The sequence below is a fragment of the Scyliorhinus canicula genome, chromosome 18 (assembly GCF_902713615.1).
Source record: "Scyliorhinus canicula chromosome 18, sScyCan1.1, whole genome shotgun sequence".
Taxonomy (NCBI): Eukaryota; Metazoa; Chordata; class Chondrichthyes; order Carcharhiniformes; family Scyliorhinidae; genus Scyliorhinus; species Scyliorhinus canicula.
Genome location: NC_052163.1, coordinates 33,546,568 through 33,570,209, shown reverse-complemented (window position 1 = coordinate 33,570,209; position 23,642 = coordinate 33,546,568). Strand labels below are relative to the sequence as shown.

Here is a 23,642-nt window from a genome sequence, read left to right as displayed (position 1 = left end):
TCCCCACTGTCTTCATGTGATGTCCCGGAAGACTGGAGAATAGCCAATGTTGTTCCTTCATTTAAGAAGGGTAGCGAGGATAATCCAGGGAACTATAGGCCGGTGAGCCTTACGTCAGTGATAGGGAACTTACTGGAGAGAATTCTTCGAGACAGGATCTACTCCCTTTTGGAAGCAAATGGATGTATTAGTGAGAGGCAGCACGGTTTTGTGAAGGGGCGGTCGTGTCTCACTAACTTGATAGTGTTTTTCGAAGAGGTCACAAAGATGATTGATGCAGGTAGGGCAGTGGATGTTGTCCATATGGACTTCAGTAAGGCCTTTGACAAGGTCCCTCATGGCAGACTGGTTCAAAAGGTGAAGTCACATGGGATCAGGGGTGAGTTGGCAAGATGAATACAGAATTGGCTAGTTCATAGAAGGCAGAGTAGCAATGGAAGGGTACTTTTCTGATTGGAGGGCTGTGACTAGTGGTGTTCCGCAGGGATCAGTGCTGTGACCTTTGCTGTTCGTAGTATATATATATTTTTGGGAGGAAAATCTGATCAGTAGTTTTGCAGACGACACAAAGGTTGGTGGAATTGCAGATAGCGATGACGACTGTCAGAGGATACAGCAGGATTTAGATTGTTTGGAGATTTGGGCGGAGAGATGGCAAATGGAGTTTAATCCGGACAAATGTGAGGTAATGCATTTTGGAAGGTCGAATGCAGATAGGGAATATACAGTGAATGGTAGAACCTTCAAGAGTATTGACAGTCAGAGAGATCTAGGTGTACAGGTCCTGCACTGTACTTTTCTTTGTTCTTTATTCAGATGACTAGATATTTCCAGTTGGATAAGTTCAACTGAAGCAGGACTCCCATCTTGTGCATAGCACAAATCTGCTTGTTTACAAAACGTCACCTTACTTGCTCAGTGTAATTCTGGATAGGTTTTCAAGAGATGAAAGTCATTGAATTGTACATGTCCCCTAATTGTAACTACACGGTAGGTCAGAGTATAAATGAAGAGATAATGGGAGATTAGAAAGCTACTGCAATAATCATGGGGGATTTTAATCTAAATATAGATTGGAAAAATCAGGACGACAACTGTTGCATTTATGAGCAGTTCATAGAATGTTTTTGAGATAGTTAACACATACTGGAGCCAACCATACTATACGTGATATTGTGCAATGAGATTGGATTAATTGATAACCTCACAAGTGAAGGCACTCCTTGGTAACAGCGATCATAATATGATTGAATTTTACATTCAGGTTGAGAGAGAGAGAAGAGTGCACCAAGACTAGTACTTTAAACTTAAATAAGGGTATTATGCGGACATGAAAATAGAGCTAGCTAAAATGAATTGGTAAATATGCTGAAGGGATAGAACAACAGATCTTCAGTGGCAGACATTTAAAGGAATATTTCAGAATGCACCGAATAGATACATGCCAATAAGAAAGAAAAATGTCCATCATCTCTGGTTAACTTAAAATGTTAGACAGGATTAAACTTAAAGTAAAAGCATATATTTGCACAAAGACAAGTGGCAGGTCAGAAGATTGGAAAGAATATAAAGAACATCAAGATTGACAAAAAAAAGTGATATGTAGGGGAAAACTAGAACTGTAACATAAAGAAGGACAGTAAGAGTTTATGTATATATTGAAAAAAGAAAAGAAAGAGTTAACAAAGTAAGTATTTGTCCTACAGAAAGTGCCTCTGGGGAATTGGTAATGACAAGTAGGGTTATAGCAGGTGGATTAAACAGGTATTTTGCATCTTTCTTCACTATAGAGGACACAAGTAACATCCAGAACTAGTTGTAAGCCAGGAAATAAAAGGAAGGAGGGAACTTAGGAAAATGACAATCACCAGGGAAGTGGTATTGAGCTAATTATTGGGTCTGTGGGCTAACAAATCCCCTGGTCCAGATGGACTTGGAAGAAGTGGCTAATCAGATAGTTGATACATTGGTTTTAATTTTCCCAAATTCCCTATTTCAGGGGAAGTCGCATTAGATTGGAAGATAACAAATGTAACACCTTTATTGAAAAAGGGAGAGAGACAGAAAGCATGAAACTACATACAAGTTAGCCTCACATCTGTCATAGGTAAAATGTTAGACAACATTAATAAAGATGTTTTGACAGGGCACTTGCAAAAATTCAAGGTAATCAGGCATAATCAACATGGTTTTGTGAAAGAGAAATCAAGTTTAACCTATTTATTGGAGTTCTTTAAAGGAGTCACATGTGCTCCGGTGGATTATTTGAATGGATGTAAATTGAGAGAGGTGGATACTCAACGTGACCTTGGTATCTTAGCAGTCGCTGAAAGTAAGCAGGCAGGTACTGCAGGCAGTAAAGAAGACAAATGATATGTTAGCCTTCATAGCGAGAGGATTTGAATATAGGAAAATAGGAATGTTTGACTGCAATTGTATAGGGCATTGATGTAGCCACACCTGGAGTATCGTGTGCAGTTTTGGTGTCCTTATCCGAGAAAGGTTTTTTTGCTATGGAGGGAGTGCAGCGAAGATATACTGGGCTGATTCTTGGGATGGCGGGACTGTCAATGTGGAGAGATTAAATTGATTAGGATTATATTAATTGGCGTTTAGAAGAGTGAGATGGGGAGCGGGATCTCATAGATTTCCAGAAGACATTTGATAAGGTTCCACATCAAAGGGTTGTGCAGAAGATAAAAGCTCATGGTGTAGGGGATAACATATTGGCATTGGTAGAAGATTGGCTAGCTAACAGGAAAAAAAGTTGGCATAAATAGATATTTTTCTGGTTGGATTTCACGAGTGGTGTACCACAGGGATCAGTGCTGGAGCCTCAACTTTTTATAATTCAGATGAACAACTTGGATGAAGGTTGCAAAGATTTGGTTGCCAAATTTCTGGGCAACACAAAGATAGCTAAGAAAGTAAATTGTGAAAAGGACATAAGGAGGCTACAAAAGGGACATAGATAGGTTGAGGGAGTGGGCAAAAATCTGGTAAATGTTCATTTTGGCAGGAAGAATATAAAATAGTGAGAGATTGCCTAGCTCTGAGGTGTGGAGGGATCTGGGTGTCCCAGTGCATCAATCACAAAATGCTAGTATACAGGTACAGCAAGTAATTGGGAAAGTGATGCGACCATTCATTTACACGAGACGATTAGTAGAATTGAACAGTGGTTTCAGTAAGCTAGATCTGTGCCTGCCTGCGACTGCTCTGTACTGACTGTCGCCTACAGGCTGCAGATTTATATACCACCCCCAAAGGGGCGGAGCCACAGGCAGAGCCCAGAAGGGCATCAACATAATACAATACAATACAGTGGTGAATTGTAGTAGCAATACGTTCACGACAGAAAGCTAATAGAATTTTGTAATTTATTAGGAGGGAAATTGATGACAAAAGCAGGAGGTTATGCTTCAGGGCATTGTTAAGACCACATCTGAGATATTGTGTACAGGAATGGGTGGGCTGTCTTATGAGAAAAGTTAGGAGAAGTTAGATTTGTATCCACTGAGTTTAGAAGAGATCGAAATCTTTTAAGATCCTGACGTGTAATGACAGGGTGGAAGTGGAGAGGATGTTTCTTCTTGTCAGAGGATTGAGAATTAGGGATCACTGTTTAAAAATAAAGGGTCGCTCGTTTAAGGTGGAGATGAGGGGAATTTTTTTCTCTCAAAAAGACATGAGCCCCACCAGCCAAAGACAGTGGAAGCAGATTCTTTGAATATTTTTAAGGCAGTGTTAGATAGAGTTTTGTATGTAAAGGTTATTTGGGTAGGCAGGAATGTGGGGTTGATGTTACAATCAGATCAGCCATGACCTGATTGAATGGCGGAACATGCTCGAGGGGCATACTGGCCTACTCCTAATTTGTATGAATTTCTTTTAATTTGTTTTTGACACTCAAAATTTAAGAAATCCCAGCCTTAATCCATAGCACACCATACAAATTGAAATGTCAGTGAATGCAGATCAAATAATTAAAACTAGAGATTAGTTTATTGCTATCCAAGAAGGAATTAGTTTGAACTAATAAATTAATGTGCTCATGAATATCCTGAAACTAAAGACATTTTTATGAAGGAGTTATACTCATTTGCTAATGCATAAAGTAACCACTTTTTTTCATTCTGAACTGTTACTACGACGAAAAATGGATTTAGGAAAAGATAAGGGGCTAAATTCTCCGACCCCCAGCAGGGTCGGAGAATCGCCTGGGGCCGCCGAAAATCCCGCCCCCGCCGTGGCATAGATTCTCCGCCACCCGGGAAGTGGCGGGGGCGGGAATCACGCCACTCTGATCGGCGATGCCCCTGCGGCGATTCTCCGGCCCGCGATGGGCCGAAGTCCCGCCACTGGGAGGCCTCTCCCGCCGCCGAGGTTTGAACCACCTCTGGAGGCGGCTAGATCGGCGGCGCGACCGGGCCCCCGGGGTCCTGGGGGGAGGGACAAGAGGGGGGGGGGCGATCAGACCCCAGGGGGTGCCCCCACGGTGGCCAGGCCCACGATCGGGGTCCCCCGATCAGGGTGCGGGCCAGTGCCCTGGCGGCACTCTTTCTCCTCCGCCGCCGCCACGGCCTCCGCCATGGCGGAAGCGGAAGAGAAACCCACATCGCGCATGCGCCGGTGGTGACGTCAGCGGCAGCTGGCCGCTGACGTCACCGCCGGCGCATGCGCCGACCGGCGAAAGCCTTTCGGCCAGCCCCGCTGCCGGGCGGCGGGCCTGAAAGGCCGCTGGCATCGATTTTTTGCACCAGTCGTCTGGTGCCAACCACTCCGGCGCGGGGCTAGCCCCCAAAGGTGCGGAGAATTCCCCACCTTTGGGGAGGCCCGACCCCGAAGTGGTTGGCGCCACTCCCCTACACCGGGACCCCCCGTCACGCTGGGTAGGGGAGAATCCCACCCAAGGTCAGCAGCACTGAACAGCAATATTGGATCATTGACAGAACAATTGCTGATGGTTTACTGCAGTGGTGCCGAAAATAGAGTATCTCTTAAGGCTTGGCAATCCGGCTCTACATGTACCATTATTTTTCTCTCCCACCTGAAGTTTTAGAAATGTTTGTATACGTATATTAAGGGGTATGTGATGGCTTTCAACATCGCATGATATTGTAAGACTCCTTCCTGTTATTTCCTTTGTTTTCATTTATTTTCTTTTATTTTTGGTCTGTGGACCCATAATCAGGGTGTGCCTTTAAGCAGAAGATATAAAGTTGAAGCAGCCTGCTTGTCAGCAGGACACTGTGTTCCCAGGTTTTATATTTTGGAAGGGAAAATCATAGAATCCCTACAGTGCAGAAAGAGCACGCTACTTTGGCCCACTCCCCCTCCCTATCCCTCTAACCCCACGGAACCTTTGGACACTAAGGGGTAATTTAACATGGCTAACCCACCCAACATGCACATCTTTGGACTATGGGAGGTAACTGGAGCACCCGGAGGAAAACTATGCAGTCACAGATAGAACTTGCAGACTCCACACAATCACCCAAGGTTGGAATTGACCGTGGGTTCCTGGCGCTGTGAGGCAGAAGTGCTAACCACTTTGCTGCCCCAGACTCTTGGGCACCAAGTGGATGTTAGGCACAAGGTTTGGAGGGCATTGGGTTGATTGGTTAATTGGCAACAGGTGGGTTGGCGAGGGAGTGTTCTGCCTGACATCGGTCAGTGATTGGTTCTCGTGATGCTTTTTGAGAGAATTTAGCAGAAGCGTTTAGACCTTGGAAGTGAAAGGAACTATCTCATTCTCTCCGGTTTGAAGAAGTGAAAGACCCGATTTATTGGTCTAAAACCAGCGAGTGCATAGCAAACCCTTTGCTGTGAACCCAAAATGATTCTGAGTCTGCAGATGAGGTAGTCAACCTTACCAGAGAAAACCATCACAAGCCTGGAAGGAATAAGTATGAAAACAAAAGCCTGAACTTCAGAACGACATTGACTGAAATCCAGACCAGTGCACCAGAGATCCTTATCATTTGATTTTTATTAATATTTTTTCTTTCCTTTTCCACCACCCTTTCCCCTCTGTGTTATTTGTCTGTGTATGTATATAGAGGAGATTGGACAAGTTGGGGTGGGGTGAGATTCGGAAAGGTTAGTAGATAGTCAGTAATTTTTACAAACCTGATGACTATAGTTTACTGGATTCAACCAAGGACCTTGGGTATTTTAAATAAAATCTAAATTCACCTGTACTGCGACTCTGGGTCAAGTGGGGCTGGAATTGACCACGCACTAGCCCACGGTCTTGTGACAAAATGCACTTGAGGCCCATAATTCAAATAAGCTTGCACATTTTCAATTTACACCATCACAAGTTGAATACATCTCTACAGAATCTCTCCACAGTATGTGCACACACAAATAAAAATTAAGCCTATAAATTTCCCAATATAGCAAACTGGTAGAATTTTAGTTTCCTCCCATAATCTCTACTCTTTTTAAAAGAAAACAAAAACATACCCAAGTACAGTATCAGATTCATCATCAGATTTGTCTTCTTCTGTAGACAAAACCTCTGAGGCAGGTTCCTCTGAGACAGGTTTCCTTATAAGTAAAAACAGAAAACTTCCAACAGCACTAATTACAGTGAGTATGATATAAACGGTCCTCCGGTTATGATCTGAGGAGGTCAAAGAAGAAAGATTAGTGTGAAACTATTAAGCTGCTAAAGAGAAAGAGGGGATGGGTATATTTATGAACTTAGGGGACAAGAAAAAGGCAACAAGATGGCTCTATAAAGCAGGGAGGAGCGGGTAAAGTTGGGAATGCGTCCATAAAGAAACACGGGAGAATAAAGTTTCATGAATGTGGGAGGTGGGAGGCAAAGAGAAATAAAGTGCATCCAAGAAAGAAGAGGATGATCTGCATAGACTGTCTCTGTGAAGGAGGAATGGAACTGTGAAGATGGAGGACTCAGTGTTGACACAGTTATGGAGGCAAAATTAAAGACCACAGAATTTGATACTTTTACAAAAGGAAATATATACATAAAAAGGCTGAAAATCACCACGTATTGACCATATTGCATCAGAAAGCATTGTGAGAAACTAAGCAAATGGTACTGCAAACCTTAGTGAGAAATTTGCTAACCAATAGCCAGCAGTTTGTTACATAAAGGGTTTGAGGCAGCAAGAGATTATAAACAGAGAATTATGAAGTCAATCTGCACAGAGTGTGGCTATTCAACCCATCCAGTCCATGCCAACATAGTATATTTGAAGCAGGACTACATTTATACATTTTTAGTCTTAAAACATTGCCAAACAGTTGCTACGCTATTTATATCCCATACTCCATTAGTGCCATGCTCCTACAAGGATGTACAAGAACTCTACTACAATATTACAATGGAGTTAATCCAAAAGTATGTCAGTCAACATAACAGAAGCTAATAGGGTCACAGTGTTTTAATGGAATAAATATCCACAGTGCAGAAGGAGGCCATTTAGTCCATCGGGTCTGTACCGAAAGAGCACCCTGCGTAGCCCATTCCCCAGCCCTGGCCACGTAATCCAATAATCCCCCCACACTAAGGGGAAATTTAGCATGGCCAATCCACCTAACTGGCACATCTTTGGACTGTGGAAGGAAACTGAAGCACCCAGAGGAAATCCACGTAGGCGTGTGGAGAAAGTGCAAAGTCCACACAGACAGTCACCCAAGGCCAGAATTGATACCAGGTTTCTGGTGCAGTGAGGCAGCAGTGCTAACCATTGCGCCACCGCGCCTCCTTAGCAAAAATATTTATTTAAAAACAGTAAGCATGGCAAATACTGAAAATTGTAGATGGTGGACAGTGCTAATATTATTTTAAAACAGGAAGCGTGGCAAATACTGAAAATTGTAGATGGTGGACAGTGCTACATAGAACAATGTTCGTAGAAATTCAGGTTTACATTAATACGACAGATGAAGGTAATCAATAATGAATGGATGACTTTTCATAAGTTCCGAAGATCATTCCTTTAACACCTATTGTGAAATGTTACAGGCGATGCATGCAGCAGCATTTTGTTGTTAAAAAAAAAATTGCTTCCTTATTAATCGAGATATTTTAAAAATTCATAACCAACAAAAAAGGCATCACGCAGCAACACAAACAAAAGTTTAAACCTGTTGGGCTATTAATCACCAATGGTCTGCAATGAAATATTTTCTATGGCTCAGTTCCTACTTACAGATGCTCAATACAAGATTTGGATGAAACTGACCTGAGATATGCGTTTCTCCCTTCCATGCAAAGTATATGTACAGATTTCCAAACAAAAGACTAGAGACAGAAAAGGGATTATTATATTAAGATGATAACAAAAGGCATCACAGCTGAGCAGAACTAAAATGAAAAGAATGAAAATGAAAATCGCTTTATTGTCACGAGTAAGCTTCAACGAAGTTACTGTGAAAAGCCCCTAGTCGCCACATTCCGCCGCCTGTCCGGGAAGGCTGGTACGGGAATCGAACCGTGCTGCTGGCCTGCTTTAAAAGCCAGCGATTTAGCTGAGTGAGCTAAACCAAGTCTATGTCAAGAGAAACTGCGTTTAGAAGGATACCAAATCACAAATGTGTGAAGATTAAGAAATGATCTTCAAAAACTTATTCTGTAAGATTTTCTGGCTCATATAGATACAAATTATAGTAAGAATCTACAATTCTGTTGTGTTCGGATTTGGGGATTCTATAATAAACTTTCCCCACACCATCAACTTAATACCCACTCTCTCCCCCCCACAAAAAAAACCTAATTTTCCAAAACAATTTGAGGAGCATTAAAAAACACTACAATTTTAAATGCTTCGGTTTCTGTAACTTTTAAATGGTTTATGAGCTATTTGAACTTAAAACATTCAACTTTCAGTGAGTAAATGTAATGCTGGAAATATTTATTGGAAAACTTTCCAATCTTATACTGCCCATTAGAAACATTACCAATCTTACTCAGCAATTAGCAAAGATCAGTCAGAAATACATTCAAACATTTTTAGAGAGGAGGCGGCTGGGGAAAAAACATCCAAAAAATATCCAAAAAGAGCAGCAAGTTAACAGTGTTATTTAAGTTCACAAATTTATCTGTGTTATAACATAAACCAATAAGTATACATTAAAAGTTTCACCTCCACATGATTGACACTTGTATGTATAATTCTATAACCATATTTAAGTAAATACACATGCGAAAAGGTGAAAAGCTTCAGCCTTGAAATACCTTGACAATACAAAGATTTGTTCATTCAAGTAATTCTGTTATATCGTAAACTTAATTTTTAGTAAATACCTAAATTGTAACAGAGCCCAAAATATACCACTGTTTCTTCCAATAGTGCTTTCATTGGAGTTCGTTGACAAACAGTTGCCTTGTGCAGTCCAGATCACTGAAAATAAATAAGAATCAGAAATGTTCAATCATTCTAACAATCATCTCTATTAGCCGATATCCCTTTCTTCCTCCTGAGCAAGCATGGGAGATGCTCCCCCTGCACTTTAACCTCCTTCTTTTCTCACCGAGCCAGGCCCGAATCACTCCTTCCAAGTAAAACAGCAATTTTTTCAATTTAATATGCTCTATTCTCTGCTCATGTGGTCTCTACGTCAAAGAGACAATACACAGATTGGATGGCTGCTTCACAAAGCATGCCCATTCAGTTTGCAGGCTTGGCCCTGTGTTTCCAGCCACTTGTCATTTTGATTATCTGCTCCACTCCCACTTCAACATTGCTGTCCTTGACCTTGGTCTAGACTGTTCCAAAATGTGAGGAACAATGTTTCGATTAAGCACTTTACAGTCTTCCAGACTTAACACCGAAGTGAACAAATTCAGATCATAACTTCTGCTCCCTTTTTTGGCTTCCCAGGCAGTACTGACCTTTATGCTTTGGTGACTTGGATAAGCTATTGCAGGCACCTAAAATCACTGGGCAATAACCATCAGCGGTGCCTTTGCAAGATCCTTAAAATCTGGAGGCAAGAAAGGCAAGTCTAACGATAGCGTCCTCTCCCAAGCCAACTTGCCCTGCATTGATCACTCAAATCCAGTTCTGCTGGATTTGTTGGTCATATGCCTGACACCAGACTTCCGAAGCAACTGCATTACTTGGAACTCACACCCAAAGGAGACTCGTAGGAGGACAGGGAAAATGTTTTAGAGATGTCTTTAAAGTATCCCTGAATAAGTTAAACATACCTGTTGACTCACGAGACCCTGGCTTGTGACTGATCAAAACGGAGAAACATTATTTGGGAAGGCACCAAACACATCAAGATACTTTGTTGGGAACTTGCAGAGGTGAAGTTGAAGGCAGACAGAGCAGAGTCGAACCGACTGATAAAGGAAATATTACAGGTCGACAGGACGTATGCGGAGACCTCAGAGGCAGGGCTTCCAAGGGAACGACGGAGGCTATAGGCAGAGTTTGGCTTGTTAACTACAGGGAAGGCGGTGGAGCAGCTGAGTCAGGCGAGGAGGCGATCTATGAATATGGGGAGAAGGCCAGTAGAATGCTTGCACAGCAGCTTAGAAAGCGGGAGGCGGCTAGGGAGATTGGGAAAGTAAGGGACAGCGATTGGAGCCTGGTCGGCGATTCAGCTGGAGTCAATAAGGCGTTCGAGGAATTCTACAGTAGGTTGTATGAGTCGGAACCCCCAGCTGGGCCGGAGTGGATGAGGCAATTCTTAGGAGGCTGAAGTTCCTGAAGGTTGACGAAGACTTGGTAGAAGGGCTGGGGGCCCGATCGGGTTGGAAGAGATAGCAGATGGGCTGAAGGCCATGCAGCCGGGAAAAGCACCAGATGGGTACCCTGTGGAGTTGCACAAAAAGTACTCTGGGATGCTGGTGTCACTGCTGATGAGGACATTCAATGAGGCAAGGGAGAGAGGGGGGCTTCCCCCGACGATGTCACAGGCCACTATCTCATTGATCCTGAAGCGGGATAAGGACCCGGAGTTATGCCGGTCCTATAGACTGATCTCCCTACTAAATGTAGATGCCAAATTGCTGGCTAAGATCTTGTCCTCAAGGATTGAAGACTGCGTTCCGGATGTGATTGGGGAGGACCAGATGGGATTTGTTAAGGGGAGGCAGTTGGCGGCCAATGTAAGAAGGCTGTTGAATGTTATCATGATGCCCCCAGAGGGTAGGGATGTAGAGATAGTGGTCGCAATGGACGCAGAGAAGGCATTTGACCGGATGGAATGGGGTTATCTGTGGGAGGTACTGGGGCGGTTTGGATTTGGGCAGGGCTTCATTGACTGGGTCAGGCTGCTGTATCAGGCGTCGGTGGCAAGTGCTCGAGCAAACAGGCTGTCATCGGCTATTTTAGGCTACACCGGGGGACGAGGCAGGGATGCCCCTCTCCCCGCTGTTGTTCGCACTGGCCATTGAACCACTGGCAGTTGCGTTGAGAGCCTCAGCGGGCTGGAAGGGGCTGGTCCGGGGTGAGGGGGGGGGGGGGGGGGGGGGTGGAACACAGAGCCTCTCTATACGTGGATGATCTGCTCTAATATGTGTTGGACCCACTGGAAGGGATGGAAGAAATTATGGGGATTCTGGGGGATTTTGGCCGGTTTTCGGGCTACAAATTGAACATGGGGGGGAAAAGCGAGATGTTTGGCACTCCCGAACTTTAGCAATCCATGATGAGGAAGTGGGTGGTGGTGGGGGGCGTCGGTGTGGGTGCGAGTGGAGATGGCATCTTGTAAGGGCACTAAGTTGTGAGAGCTGTCTCACAGACTAATCAAGCAACAGCCTGACATAGTCTTACTCTTCGAATCATACCTCACAGACAGTGTCCCAGATACCAGTATCACCATTACTAGTTATTTCCTGTCTCACCGGCAAGACAGACCCAGCGGAGGTGGCGGCACAGTGGTATACAGTCGTGAGGGAGTTGCCTTGGGAGTCCTCCACATCGACTGGACCCCATGAAGTCTGATGGGTCCAGGTTATACATGAGCAAGGAAACCTCCTGGTGATTACCACATGAAAATGAAATGAACTGAAAATCGCTTATTGTCACGAGTAGGCTTCAATGAAGTTACTGTGAAAAGCCCCTAGTCTCCACATTCCGGCGCCTTACCACATACCATCTATCATCAGCTGATGAATCCGTACTCTTCAATGCTGAACACCACGTGAAGGAAGCACTGAGGTGACAAGGATGCAGAATATACTCTGGGTGGGGGACTTCAACGTTCATCACCAAGAGTGGCTCAACAGTACCACCACAGACTGGCTGGATCCCAAAGAACATAACTGTTAGACTGGGACTGCAGCAGGTGGTGAGGGAACCAACAAGAGGAAAAACATACTCGACATCATCCTCACCAACCTGCCTGCTGCAGATGCATCTATGCATGACGTATCGGTAGAAGTGACCGCCACACAGTCCTTTTTGGAGACAAAGTCCTGTCTTCACATTGAGGATATTCTCCATCGTGTTGTGTGGCCTGGCCACCGTACTAAATGGGATAGGAACATGGGAATAGGCCACATGCTTATCTACATTAAACTGTATCTGTCAAAAGTTTGGTCCAATCTCTAAGCCTATCTATATCCATCTGTAAAATCTTCATCTCTCCTTCACTACCTGCTTTCCCACTTATTTTAGTATCATCGCAAATTTTGCTATGTTACACTCTGTCCCTGCTTGCAGGTCATTAATATAGATTGTAAACCATTGAGGTCAGACCCCTGCAGCACCCCGCTAGTTATAGTGCGCCAGCCAGAGAAAGACCCATTTATCCCAACCCTTTGCTTTCTGTCAGTCAGCCAATCCTCAATCCAATCTTGTAGTCTCCCCTCAATGCCCTGCGATCTCATCTTCGGGACCACTTTTTTTATGTGGGATAGACTTCAAACAGATCTAGCAATCAAGACTGGGCATCCAGGAGGCACTGTGGGCCATCTACAACAGCAGAATTGTACTCCTCCACAATCTGCAAACTCATGGCCCGGCATATCCCCACACTACCGTTACTACCAAGTCAGGGGATCAACTCTGGTTCAAAGAAGAGTGCATCAGAGCATGCCAGGAGCAACACCAGACATACCTAAAACGAGGTGTTGACCTGGTGAAGCTACAACTCAGAATTACTTGTGTGCCAAGCAGCAAGTAATAGACAGAGCTAAGCAATTCCACAAAGAACACATCAGATCTAAGCTCTGCAGCCCTGCCACATACAGCCATTAATTGTGTAAAAATGTAAACTATTCACTGGAGGAGGGGGTCCACATATATCCCCATCCTCCGTGATGGAGGAGCCTAGCATATCTGTGCAAAAGACCAGGCTGAAGCATACACAACTATCTTCAGCCAGAAGTGCCGAGTGGATGATCTATCTCAGTCTCCTCCGGAGGCCCCTAACATCACGTATGTCAGTTTTCAGCCAATATGATTCACTCCATGTGATATCGAGAAATGGCTGAAGGCACTGGCTACTGCAAAGCCCTGAAAATATTCCGCCAATAGTACTAAAGGCTTGTGTTCCAAAACTTGCCCCCCTCCATCCCCCCGAGCCAAGCTGTTCCAGTTCAAGCTACAACACTACCATCTGCCCGGCAATGTGAACAATTGTTCAGATGTGTCCTGTACACAAGAAACAGGACAAATCCAACCCAGTCAATTATCACCCTGTCTGTCTACTCTTCGTCATCAACAAAGGAAGGTGTAATCAACAGTGCTATCAAGCGGTGTTTACTCAGCAATAACCTGCTTATGGACGCTCAGTTTGGGGTCCGCCGGAGTCATTCAGCTCCTGATCTCATTATAGCCTTGGTTCAACATGGATAAAAGAGCTGAATGTGGTGAGAGTGACTGCCCTTGACATCAAGGCAGCATTTGATTGAGTATGGCATCAAGGAGCCCTCGCAAAACTGCAGTCAGTGGGCATCAGAGGGAAAACTCTCCGCTGGTTTGAGCCATACCTGGCAGAAAGGAAGATGGTTATGGTTGTTGGAGGTCAATCGTCTCAGCTCCAGGATGTCACTGCAGGAGTTCCCCAGGTTGATGTCATAGGCCCAACCATCTTCAGCTGCTTCATGAATGACATCCCATCATAATGTCAGAAGTGGGAATGTTCATAGATGACTGCACAATGTTCAGCACCAGTCACAGCTGTGAAGCAGTCCATGTCCAAATGCAGCAACCTGGACAATATCCAGGCTTGGGCTCACAAATGGCAAATTACATTCACGCCACACAAGTGCCAGGTAATGACCATCTCCTACGAAAGTGGATCTAACTTTCTTCCCTTGACGTTCAATGGCATTACCATCGCTGAATTCCCCACAATAAACATCCTGGGGATTATGATTGATCAGACACTGAACTGGATTAGCCATATTAATACTGTGGCTACCAGAGCAGGTCAAATGGTTAGGAATCCTATGGTGAGTAATTCACTTCCTGACCTCCCCAAAACCTGTCCACCATGTACAAGACGCAAGTCAGGAGTGTAATGGAATACTCTCCACTTGCCTGGATGAGTCCAATTCCAACAAACCTCAAGAAGTTCGGCACCATTCAGGACAAAGCAGCCCGCTTGATTGCTACTCCTTCCACAAACATTCAATCTCTCCACCACCGACAGACAGTGGAAGCCATGTGTACTGACTACAAGATGAAATGCAGGAACTCACCAAGTTTCCCAGGGCTGCACCTTCCAAACCCACAACCACTACCATTTAGAAGAACAAGAGCAACAGATACCCGGGAACCCCACCACCTGGAGGGTTCTCTCCAAATCATTCACCATCCCGACTTGGAAATATATCGCCGTTCCTTTGCTGTCACTGGGTCAAAATCCTGGAATTCCCTCCAAAATAACACTCTGGGCATACACCTTGAACTGCAGCAGTCCAAAAAGGCAACTCACCACCACCTTCTGAAGGGCAACTAGTGATGGGCAATAAATGCTGGCCTAACCAGAGATGCCCACATCCCGTAAATGAATTTTTTTTAAACTGAGGGAACAATCCTTTAAGATTGTTTGTTTGAGACGAGGAGGATGGTGAATCTGTGGAACTCATTGCAGCAGAAGGCTGTGGAGGCAAAGTCACTGAGTGTCTTTGAGAGAGATAGGTTCTTGATTAATACAGGAATCAGGGGATCTTGAGAGAAGGCAGGAGAATGGGGATGAGAAACATATCAACCATAATTCCAATGGTGGAGCAGACTGAATGGCCTATTTTGGATCCTATATCTCATGGTCTTATGGTAATGAGAACAGAATCATTGGCAATCTAGGTGTACGAGATCCCTTAGCGATGAGTGATCATGATATGGTAGAATTTTTCGTCAAGATAGAGAGTGATATAATTGATTCTGAGACAAGGGTCAGGAATATTAAAGGAAGCCACTGTGACATGAGGCGTGGGTTGGCTATGGTCAATTGAGAAACGTTATTTAAAGGGATGATTGTGGGTGGGCTACAAAGGAACTTGGAGATAGTATTCGATCCAAGGAAAACAAGAGGTTTGAGGATCGGGTGCAGTTTAGAATTCAACAAAGGAGGACAAAGGGGTTGATTAGGAAGGGGAAAATAGAGTATGAGAGTAAGCTTGCAGGGAACATAAAAACTGACTGTAAAAGGTACAAGAAGAGAAAAAGATTGTTGAAGATAAATGTAGGTCCATTGTGGTCAGAAACGGGAATTTATAATGGGTACAAAGAAGTGGCTGGGCAACGAAAAACATACTCCAGTCTTCACAAATGAGGACGCAAATAAGATATCAGAAATGTTGGGAAATGCAGGTTTTTTGAGTAGGAAGAACAGAAGGAGATCAATATTAGTGGAGAAATGGTGTTGGATAAATTGATGGGATTGAAGGCTGATATATCCCCAATGGAGGCGGTGACATAGTGCGATTGTCACTGGACTAGAAGCCAAAAACCCAGGGTAATGCTCTGGGGACCCGGGTTCGAATCCCGCCACTGCAGATGGTGAAATTTGAATTCAACACAAAAATCTGGAATTAAAAGTCCATGAATAAGATGACCATGAAACCATTGCTGGTAGTCGTAAAAATCTACCTGGTTCACTCATGCCCTTTGGGGAAAGAAATCTGCCATCCTTACCTAGTCTGGTCTATATATGACTCCAGACCCACAACAATGTGGTTGACTCTTAACTGCCCCGTCGAGGGCAATTGGGGATGGACAATAAATGCTGGCCAGCCAGCGATGCCCACATCCCATGAACGAATAACCTGATAATCTCCAGAGTACTAAAGGAAGTGTCTCTAGAAATAATGGATGCATTGGTGGTTATCTTCCAAGATTCTATAGACTCTGGAATAGTTCCTACAGATTGGAGGGTAGCTAATGTAACACCACTATTTAAAAAGGGAGGCAAAGAGAAAACAGAATTCTAGACCACCAAGGTGGTGGGGAAAATTCTAGAATTATCAAACATTTAATAGCAGTACACTGAAGGGGAAATCATGACTAATCTTATTGGTACTATTCGAGGGCGTATCTAGTAGAGTGGATGAGTGGCAACCAGTGGATGTTGTTTATTTAGACTTTCAGAAGGCTTTTGACAAAGTTTCATATAAGAGATTAGCATGTAAAATTGAAGTGCATGGCGTTAGGGGTAGTGTACTGAGATGGATAGAAAACTGTTGGCAGACGGGAAACAAAGTAGGAATTAACAGGTCTTTTTCCGATTGTTAGGTAGTGATATCTGAGGTACTGCAAGGATTGGTGCTCGGACCTCCGCTATATTAATGATTTAGATGAGGGAACAAAATAACTCCAAATTTGCACATGACACAAAGTTGGGTGGGACGGTGAGCTGTGAGGAGGATGCAGTGATTCTTTAGTGTGATTTGGATAAATGCGAGGTGATCCACTTTGGTAGCAAACACGACAAGGCAGATTATTATCTGAATGGCCATAACTTAGGAGAGGGGAATATGCAATGAGACCCGAGTGTCCTTGTACACCAGCCACTGAAGGTATGCATGTAGGTGCATTGACAGTAAAGAAGGCAAATGGTATGTTGGCCTTCATGGCAAGAAGATTCAAGTACAGGAGCAGGGATGTTTTGCTGCAATTATACAGAGTCTTTGTGAGGCACACCTGGAATATTGGGTGCAGTTTCGGTTTCACTATCTGAGGAAGGATGTTCTTGCTCTAGAGGGAGTGCAGCGAAGGTTTACCAGACTGATTCTTGGGCTATGGCAGGGCAAATGTATGAAGACAGATTGAGTCAGTTAGGATTATACTTGCTGGAGCTCAGAAGAATGCGGGGGGGGAGGGGGGGGGGGGGGGGAAGAGGGGGGGGGGGGGGAGGGATCTCGTAGAACCCTATAAAATTCTAACAGGAGCAAAGGGTAGATGCAAGAAGGATGTTCCTGATGGTGGGTGTGTCCAGTACCAGGGGCACAGTCTGAGGATGCGGGGTAGACCATTTTGGACAGAGGTGAGAATTTGATATAGCACTTGGAGCGAAGGGTATTAAAGGACATGGGGGAAAGGCAGGATTTGGCTACTGAGTTGGATGATCAATCATTACCATAATGAATGGCGGAACAGGCTCAAAGGGCTGAATGGCCTCCGCAGGCTCCTATTTTTTATGTTTCGAAGAGTTAGTGATACAGGTCCAAAAGGAATGCTAATCGGTGAAGTAAAAAATACAACAGATATGTCTAGAGGCGATGCAAATTGTGGAATGAGGAACAGCTGCAGAACAGCAGGAAAAAAAGGATGTAAGACCAAAACATGCAAAGAGAAGTATACTTTTGAGCCAGCACATATATTTCTGCCTACTCATTTCTATTTCATTGGGTAAACCAAACACAGATTGATGACCACTTTGTGGAGTTCTTTTTTCAGTTTGCAAGCATAATCCCGAGCTTCAGGTTGCAAAGTCCCTACTTTACTCTCATTCTGACCTCTATCTTCTGCCGACTTCAAATTTCAAATGAAGTTCAACATAAACTTGAGGATAGCACCTCGTTTTTTGATTGGGCACTTCAAAGCCTTCCTGACTCAATGTTATGTTCAACAATTTTAGATGCTAATCTCTGCCTCCCTTTTGTTTTCTTTACATGCTACCTTTACGTCTTACCTTTGTTTGTTTTCTCTCTCTTGATTTTGCTTTTGGGTGGCAGCCGTTCATCATTACTCCTCTGGACACACAATTTGTTTTGTGGTTTGTCCCACTTCCTTTGGCCAACTCTTCTGTCAGTTAATATTTCCTGTCTTCTACCCTATCACAGAACTTCCCTTTTGTTCGTTTCATACCCTCCCCCATTTCATCTGCTTAAGACCTATTATACTTTTTCTACTTTTCCCAATTCTGATGAAAGGTCATTGGCCTGAAATGTGAACTCTGTTTGTCTGATCACAGTTGCTGCCTGACATGCTAAGTATTTCCAGTATTTTCTGTTTCTGCATTGAGCAAGTACAGAGGCAGGTGAAGGGGGTGTTGGCAGTGAGGAGGGGAGATAAAGAACAAAAGATAGGGTTGTAGTGATCCTCACTTGAGTATGTACATAAGGGGCTGATGGAAAATGGAAGCACCACCAGGGGGCAGCACGGGGACATAAGAGTGACGCCGAAGGCCCCCCACCTCACTTGGTGGAGAGACGGAGAGGAGGACAGAGACGGAACTAAAGCTCAGGGTTGTTAGTGTGGTCAGGACTAGTTGCAGAGCATAGAGAAGCATTATCTTTACAAGTACAGTTCTGTAAGTAAAAAGCTAAAGCAGTCATTTATTGTGTAGCACAGTGAACCTTCCTTCAACTGCTGAACGACTTCTAGCATTCTTTCAGGAAACATAACAAGGGTATGTGATCGGTTTGGGGACAGATATTAATTGTCAAGAGTGAGTGTGTGAGATAGAAGTGGGAAAGTAATGAGACAAGAACAGAAATAAAAGATGTGTCTGCAAGAGTTGTTAATGGGGAAATGCGGGGTTATTACTGACAGCTGACATCCCAAAACAAATAAGGCTGTACTTGTTGATGCTGCAGCTGCTGGGAGCAAACCACCCATCCATGGACAGTTGGTGTCTGTGACATCAAAGCCACTGACTGTTGGCTTCATTGGCACGGTGTGCAATTGTTGTTTCAATAATGTTAAGCCCTCCCCAACGCTATTCTTCTTCGGCAGTCCCTCAGGAATGACTTGTTTCCGCACTGGCTCGAAGGGTTCGGAGATGGCTGATACATCCAAAATGGAATCTACAGATTCTGCAACATGTAGGACAGGTGGTGTTTGAAGGGGAGGGTTTGGAGGTTTGTGCGCTCTCGCCTCAACTTCACCTCTGCAAGTTCCCAACAAAGTATCTAGATGTGTTTGGTGCCTTCCCAAATAATGTTTCTCCGTTTTGATCAGTCACAAGCCAGGGTCTCGTGAGTCAACAGGTATGTTTAACTTATCAGGGATACTTTAAAGACATCTCTAAAGCATTTTCCCTGTCCTCCTACGAGTCTCCTTTGGGTGAGTTCCAAGTAATGCAGTTGCTTCAGAAGTCTGGTGTCAGGCATATGACCAACAAGTCCAGCAGAACTGGTTTTGAGTGATCAATGCAGGGCAAGTTGGCTTGGGAGAGGACGCTATCGTTAGACTTGCCTTTCTTGCCTCCAGATTTTAAGGATCTTGCAAAGGCACCGCTGATGGTTATTGCCCAGTGATTTTAGGCGCCTGCAATAGCTTATCCAAGTCACCAAAGCATAAAGGTCAGTACTGCCTGGGAAACCATGCACATACACAGAACAAGTTTTTGATCCAAGTTGGGAATTACAGTGAACAAAAATGCCAAAAAAGGGAGCAGAAGTTATGATCTGAATTTGTTCACTTCGGTGTTAAGTCTGGAAGACTGTAAAGTGCCTAATCGAAACATTGTTCCTCACATTTTGGAACAGTCTAGACCAAGGTCAAGGACAGCAATGTTGAAGTGGGAGTGGAGCAGATAATCAAAATGACAAGTGGCTGGAAACACAGGGCCAAGCCTGCAAACTGAATGGGCATGCTTTGTGAAGCAGCCATCCAATCTGTGTATTGTCTCTTTGACGTAGAGACCACATGAGCAGAGAATAGAGCATATTAAATTGAAAAAATTGCTGTTTTACTTGGAAGGAGTGATTCGGGCCTGGCTCGGTGAGAAAAGGAGGTTAAAGTGAAGGGGGAGCATCTCCCATGCTTGCGCAGGAGGAAGACTTTCTCGAAGTATAGGAACTCCATCAAATTTACCAGCAGACCCCCACGGCAGTAGTACTTGCCTCCGGGCAATCAGTGAGGCGAAGGCTAGGACATCGGACCCCGTACCGGTCTGTAGCTCTGGTGAGTCCGAAACCCCAAATATGGTTTAATCCAAGTAAAAGTAGTTTATAGGATGCACCTGACTAAATCCAAGACAAGACAAGTGCAAGTGCTGCTCGGGAGGTCAGGCTAACCACGTTCTGGTCTTTCCCCAAGCTTGTGGGTTTCTGGATCTGCTTCGTTAGCACCGTGTCGGCAGTTCTGAAGATTGAGATGGAGCCCTGTCCCGTTGCACCATATTTGGGGTTTCGGACTCACCAGAGCTACAGACAGGTGCGGGGTCCGATGTCCTAGCCTTCGCCTCACTGATTGCCCGGAGGCAAGTACTGCTGCCGTGGGGGTCTGCTGGGAAATTTGATGGAGTTCCTATACTTCGAGAAAGTCAAACACACCATGAGGAAGCAATTAAAGGGTTTTACCGAAGATGGGAGCCGTTTATTGTTTACAACAAGGAATTGGTCAACCATTACTCGCTAAGGGCGGGTGTGGAGGGCTGTGCGTGAGGTTAGTTTGTGTTTTGGGGGGTTTAGGTGTGTACTTGTGTGTTATTCTCTATCATCCGTACCAGCCTCCCCGAACAGGCACCGGAATGTGGCGACTAGGGGCTTTTCACAGTAACTTCATTGAAGCCTACTTGTGACAGTAAGCCATTATTATTATTTTGTATTGAATAAAGTGAAAAATTTGGAATAAAAGTTTTTTTTTAAAAAATAGTAACAATCTTTATTAGTGCCACAAGTTGGCTTACATTAACACTGCGATGAAGTTACTGTGAAAATCCCCGAGTCACCACACTCCGGCGCCTATTCGGGTGTACAGAGGGAAACTTCAGAATGCCCAATTCACCGAACAAGAATGTCTTTCAGGACTTCTGGGAGGAAACCAGAGCACCCAGAGGAAACCCACGCAGACACAGGGAGAATGTGCACACTCCGCAAAGACAGTGACCCAAGCCGGGAATCAAACCCGGGTCCCTGGCACTGTGAAACAACACTGCTAACCACTGTGCTAGAGAGGAATTGAAAATTGCCAGCGCCCCTGCTATTCCCTCCCTTGCCTCACTCAACAGCCTGGGACACATTTCATCTGGCCCTGGAGATTTTTCTACTTTTAAGGATGCCAGACCACTCAGAACCTCCTCACGGTCTGTTAATTTCTTCAATTTTCTTTTAGTTCTCCTCCCTGCTTTCTATACCCACACCAGCCCTTTCACTAGTGAACTCTGGCAAAAAAATATTCAGTTAGAACCCTACCTATGTCCTCTGAATCCACATATGAATTACTAATGAAATGAAAAATGAAAATCGCTTATTGTCACGAGTAGGCTTCAATGAAGTTACTGTGAAAAGCCCCTAGTCGCCACATTAAAGCAGCCTGTCCGGGGAGGCTGGTTTGGGAATCAAACCGTGCTGCTGGCCTGCTTTAAAAGCCAGTCATTTAGCCCAGTGAGCTAAACCAGCCCCTAGGGGGTGAAGGTGTTAAATCCCGGACTCGCCGCCGATCGCAGCGGCTCTAATGTGGTCCTTAATGGGCCCTACTCTTTCCCTAGTTACCTTTTACCCTTAATGTACCTGTAAAACAACTTCGGATCAGCCTTTATTTTATTTGCCAGTATCCTTTCATGTCCCCTCTTTGCTCTCCTAACTTCCTTTTTAAGTTGCCTTTTTTGCACATTCTATACAGCTGGAGGGAGACTGCTGTTTCGAGCCCTCGATGTCTGCCATAACCTCAATTTTTCACCTTATCCAATGCTGTATATCATTGGTATATCCCTTGATAAAATCATAGAATTTCTACAGTGCAGATGTAGGCCATTGGCCCATCGAGTGTCACCAACTCTTGGAAAGAGTTCTCGACCGAGGCCTATGCTCCGACCCTATCCCCGTAACCTAGTAACCCCACCTAACCTTTTGGACACTAAGTGGCAATTTAGCATGACTAATCCACCTAACCTACAATCTTTGGACTGTGGGGGGGGTGTAGCCACCTGGGGTGGCCACTGCCCAACACAAAATGGAAGATTACAAGGAATGCAGGGAAAATGGACACGTTGCAAAAGCAAGCAGCTTGCAAAAGCGCTTGTGTATTCTGACTGCTGCAGAAACCAGTTCTGACTGCTGCAGAAACCAGACAGCACTGTGAAAGAAAACAAGTTAACATACTAATGAGGCGATACCGGGCGATTCCCAGGTACAATGGAAACAAGTTAACGGCAATCGATACATTGAATAGAAGGCCAGACTTTTCGGTGCCAAGAGAAGTCCAAAACAATAAGTCCCAAGAACCGGCCAGTGATCGAGGGACTGCTCCGTTATTGGGGAATTCAAATCAATCGATTGGGAAGAGACCCAATCGATTGCCAGTGTATAGATGGTCCGCCCAGGTGGGTGCGAGACCCTGAGAGAGGTATAAGACAGAGACCCCGACCCCAGCTCTCTCTGCCAGCCTCTCCTTGACCAGCTCTCTCAGCCGGCCCTCCCAGTAAGAACACCTTCGTAGCAGCTCTCGAACTTGACCACGGAGAGGAGAGGCCTGGACAGCAGCCGCCATCACTTAAGTGTCATACAACGCACGCTACGACAGTAGACACTCCTGACCCCCTTTAGTCCATAACTACTGGAAGCCTGCGGACCCAGGACAAAGCTAGAGGCCGTTGTTCCCTGATCCGGCAGTCCCCTTATCCAGATAAGTATTTGGCCTATTATGAAAAATGAAATGAAATGAAATGAAAATCGCTTATTGTCACGAGTAGGCTTCAATGAAGTTACTGTGAAAATTATTAGTGGTAGGATTAGCCTAGTCTTATAGTTTTATATGCATGATTAGTAGATTACTGTATTATAATAAACATGTCTTGTTTAAACTTACTAACTGGTGTGTGGAGTTATTGATTTGAACTTGAACTTGATACCTGGCGACTCCACAGCTAAGGAACGAAACAGAGCCAAATTGAGTGTAAAGCACACTCACCCAGAACGAGCAACAGGGGGAAACCAGACCAACCTTACCAGAGTTCACAGGATTTGTTGGTCCCACTCTTTTTCTTGATTGGAATATGTTGGCCCTGTACTCTCCCAATTTCCTTCTTGAATGGTCCCACTGTTTTGTCACAGATTTACCTCTGATCCCAGCCCATGCTGGCCAAATCATTTATTATTATTATTATATTATTCTGATCTTATTCAAATCAGCCTTCACCCAGTTTAGAACTTTGATTTCAGCCCCAACCTTGTCCTTTTCCACAACAATCTTGAATCTAATGAGTTATGATCACTGTCTGCAAAATGCTCTCCCAGATACATCAACCACTTGCCCGGCTTTGTTACCTACAATTAAGTTCAGGATTATCCCTACTTTTGTAGGACCTTC

At 44.5% G+C, this 23,642-nt stretch overlaps 1 protein-coding gene across 1 annotated transcript in view; it reads right to left on the bottom strand.

The window, feature by feature from the left end:
• mfsd11 (major facilitator superfamily domain containing 11) overlaps window positions 1-23,642 on the bottom strand; it is a 48,517-nt gene that overhangs the window by 4,610 nt on the left and 20,265 nt on the right. The window contains exons 5-7 of the mRNA XM_038776991.1: window positions 9,284-9,380; window positions 8,223-8,281; window positions 6,472-6,631 (exon numbers count right to left, since the gene is read on the bottom strand). Of these exons, the coding sequence (XP_038632919.1) occupies window positions 6,472-6,631; window positions 8,223-8,281; window positions 9,284-9,380 (316 nt within the window). The remainder of the gene's footprint in view (window positions 1-6,471; window positions 6,632-8,222; window positions 8,282-9,283; window positions 9,381-23,642) is intronic.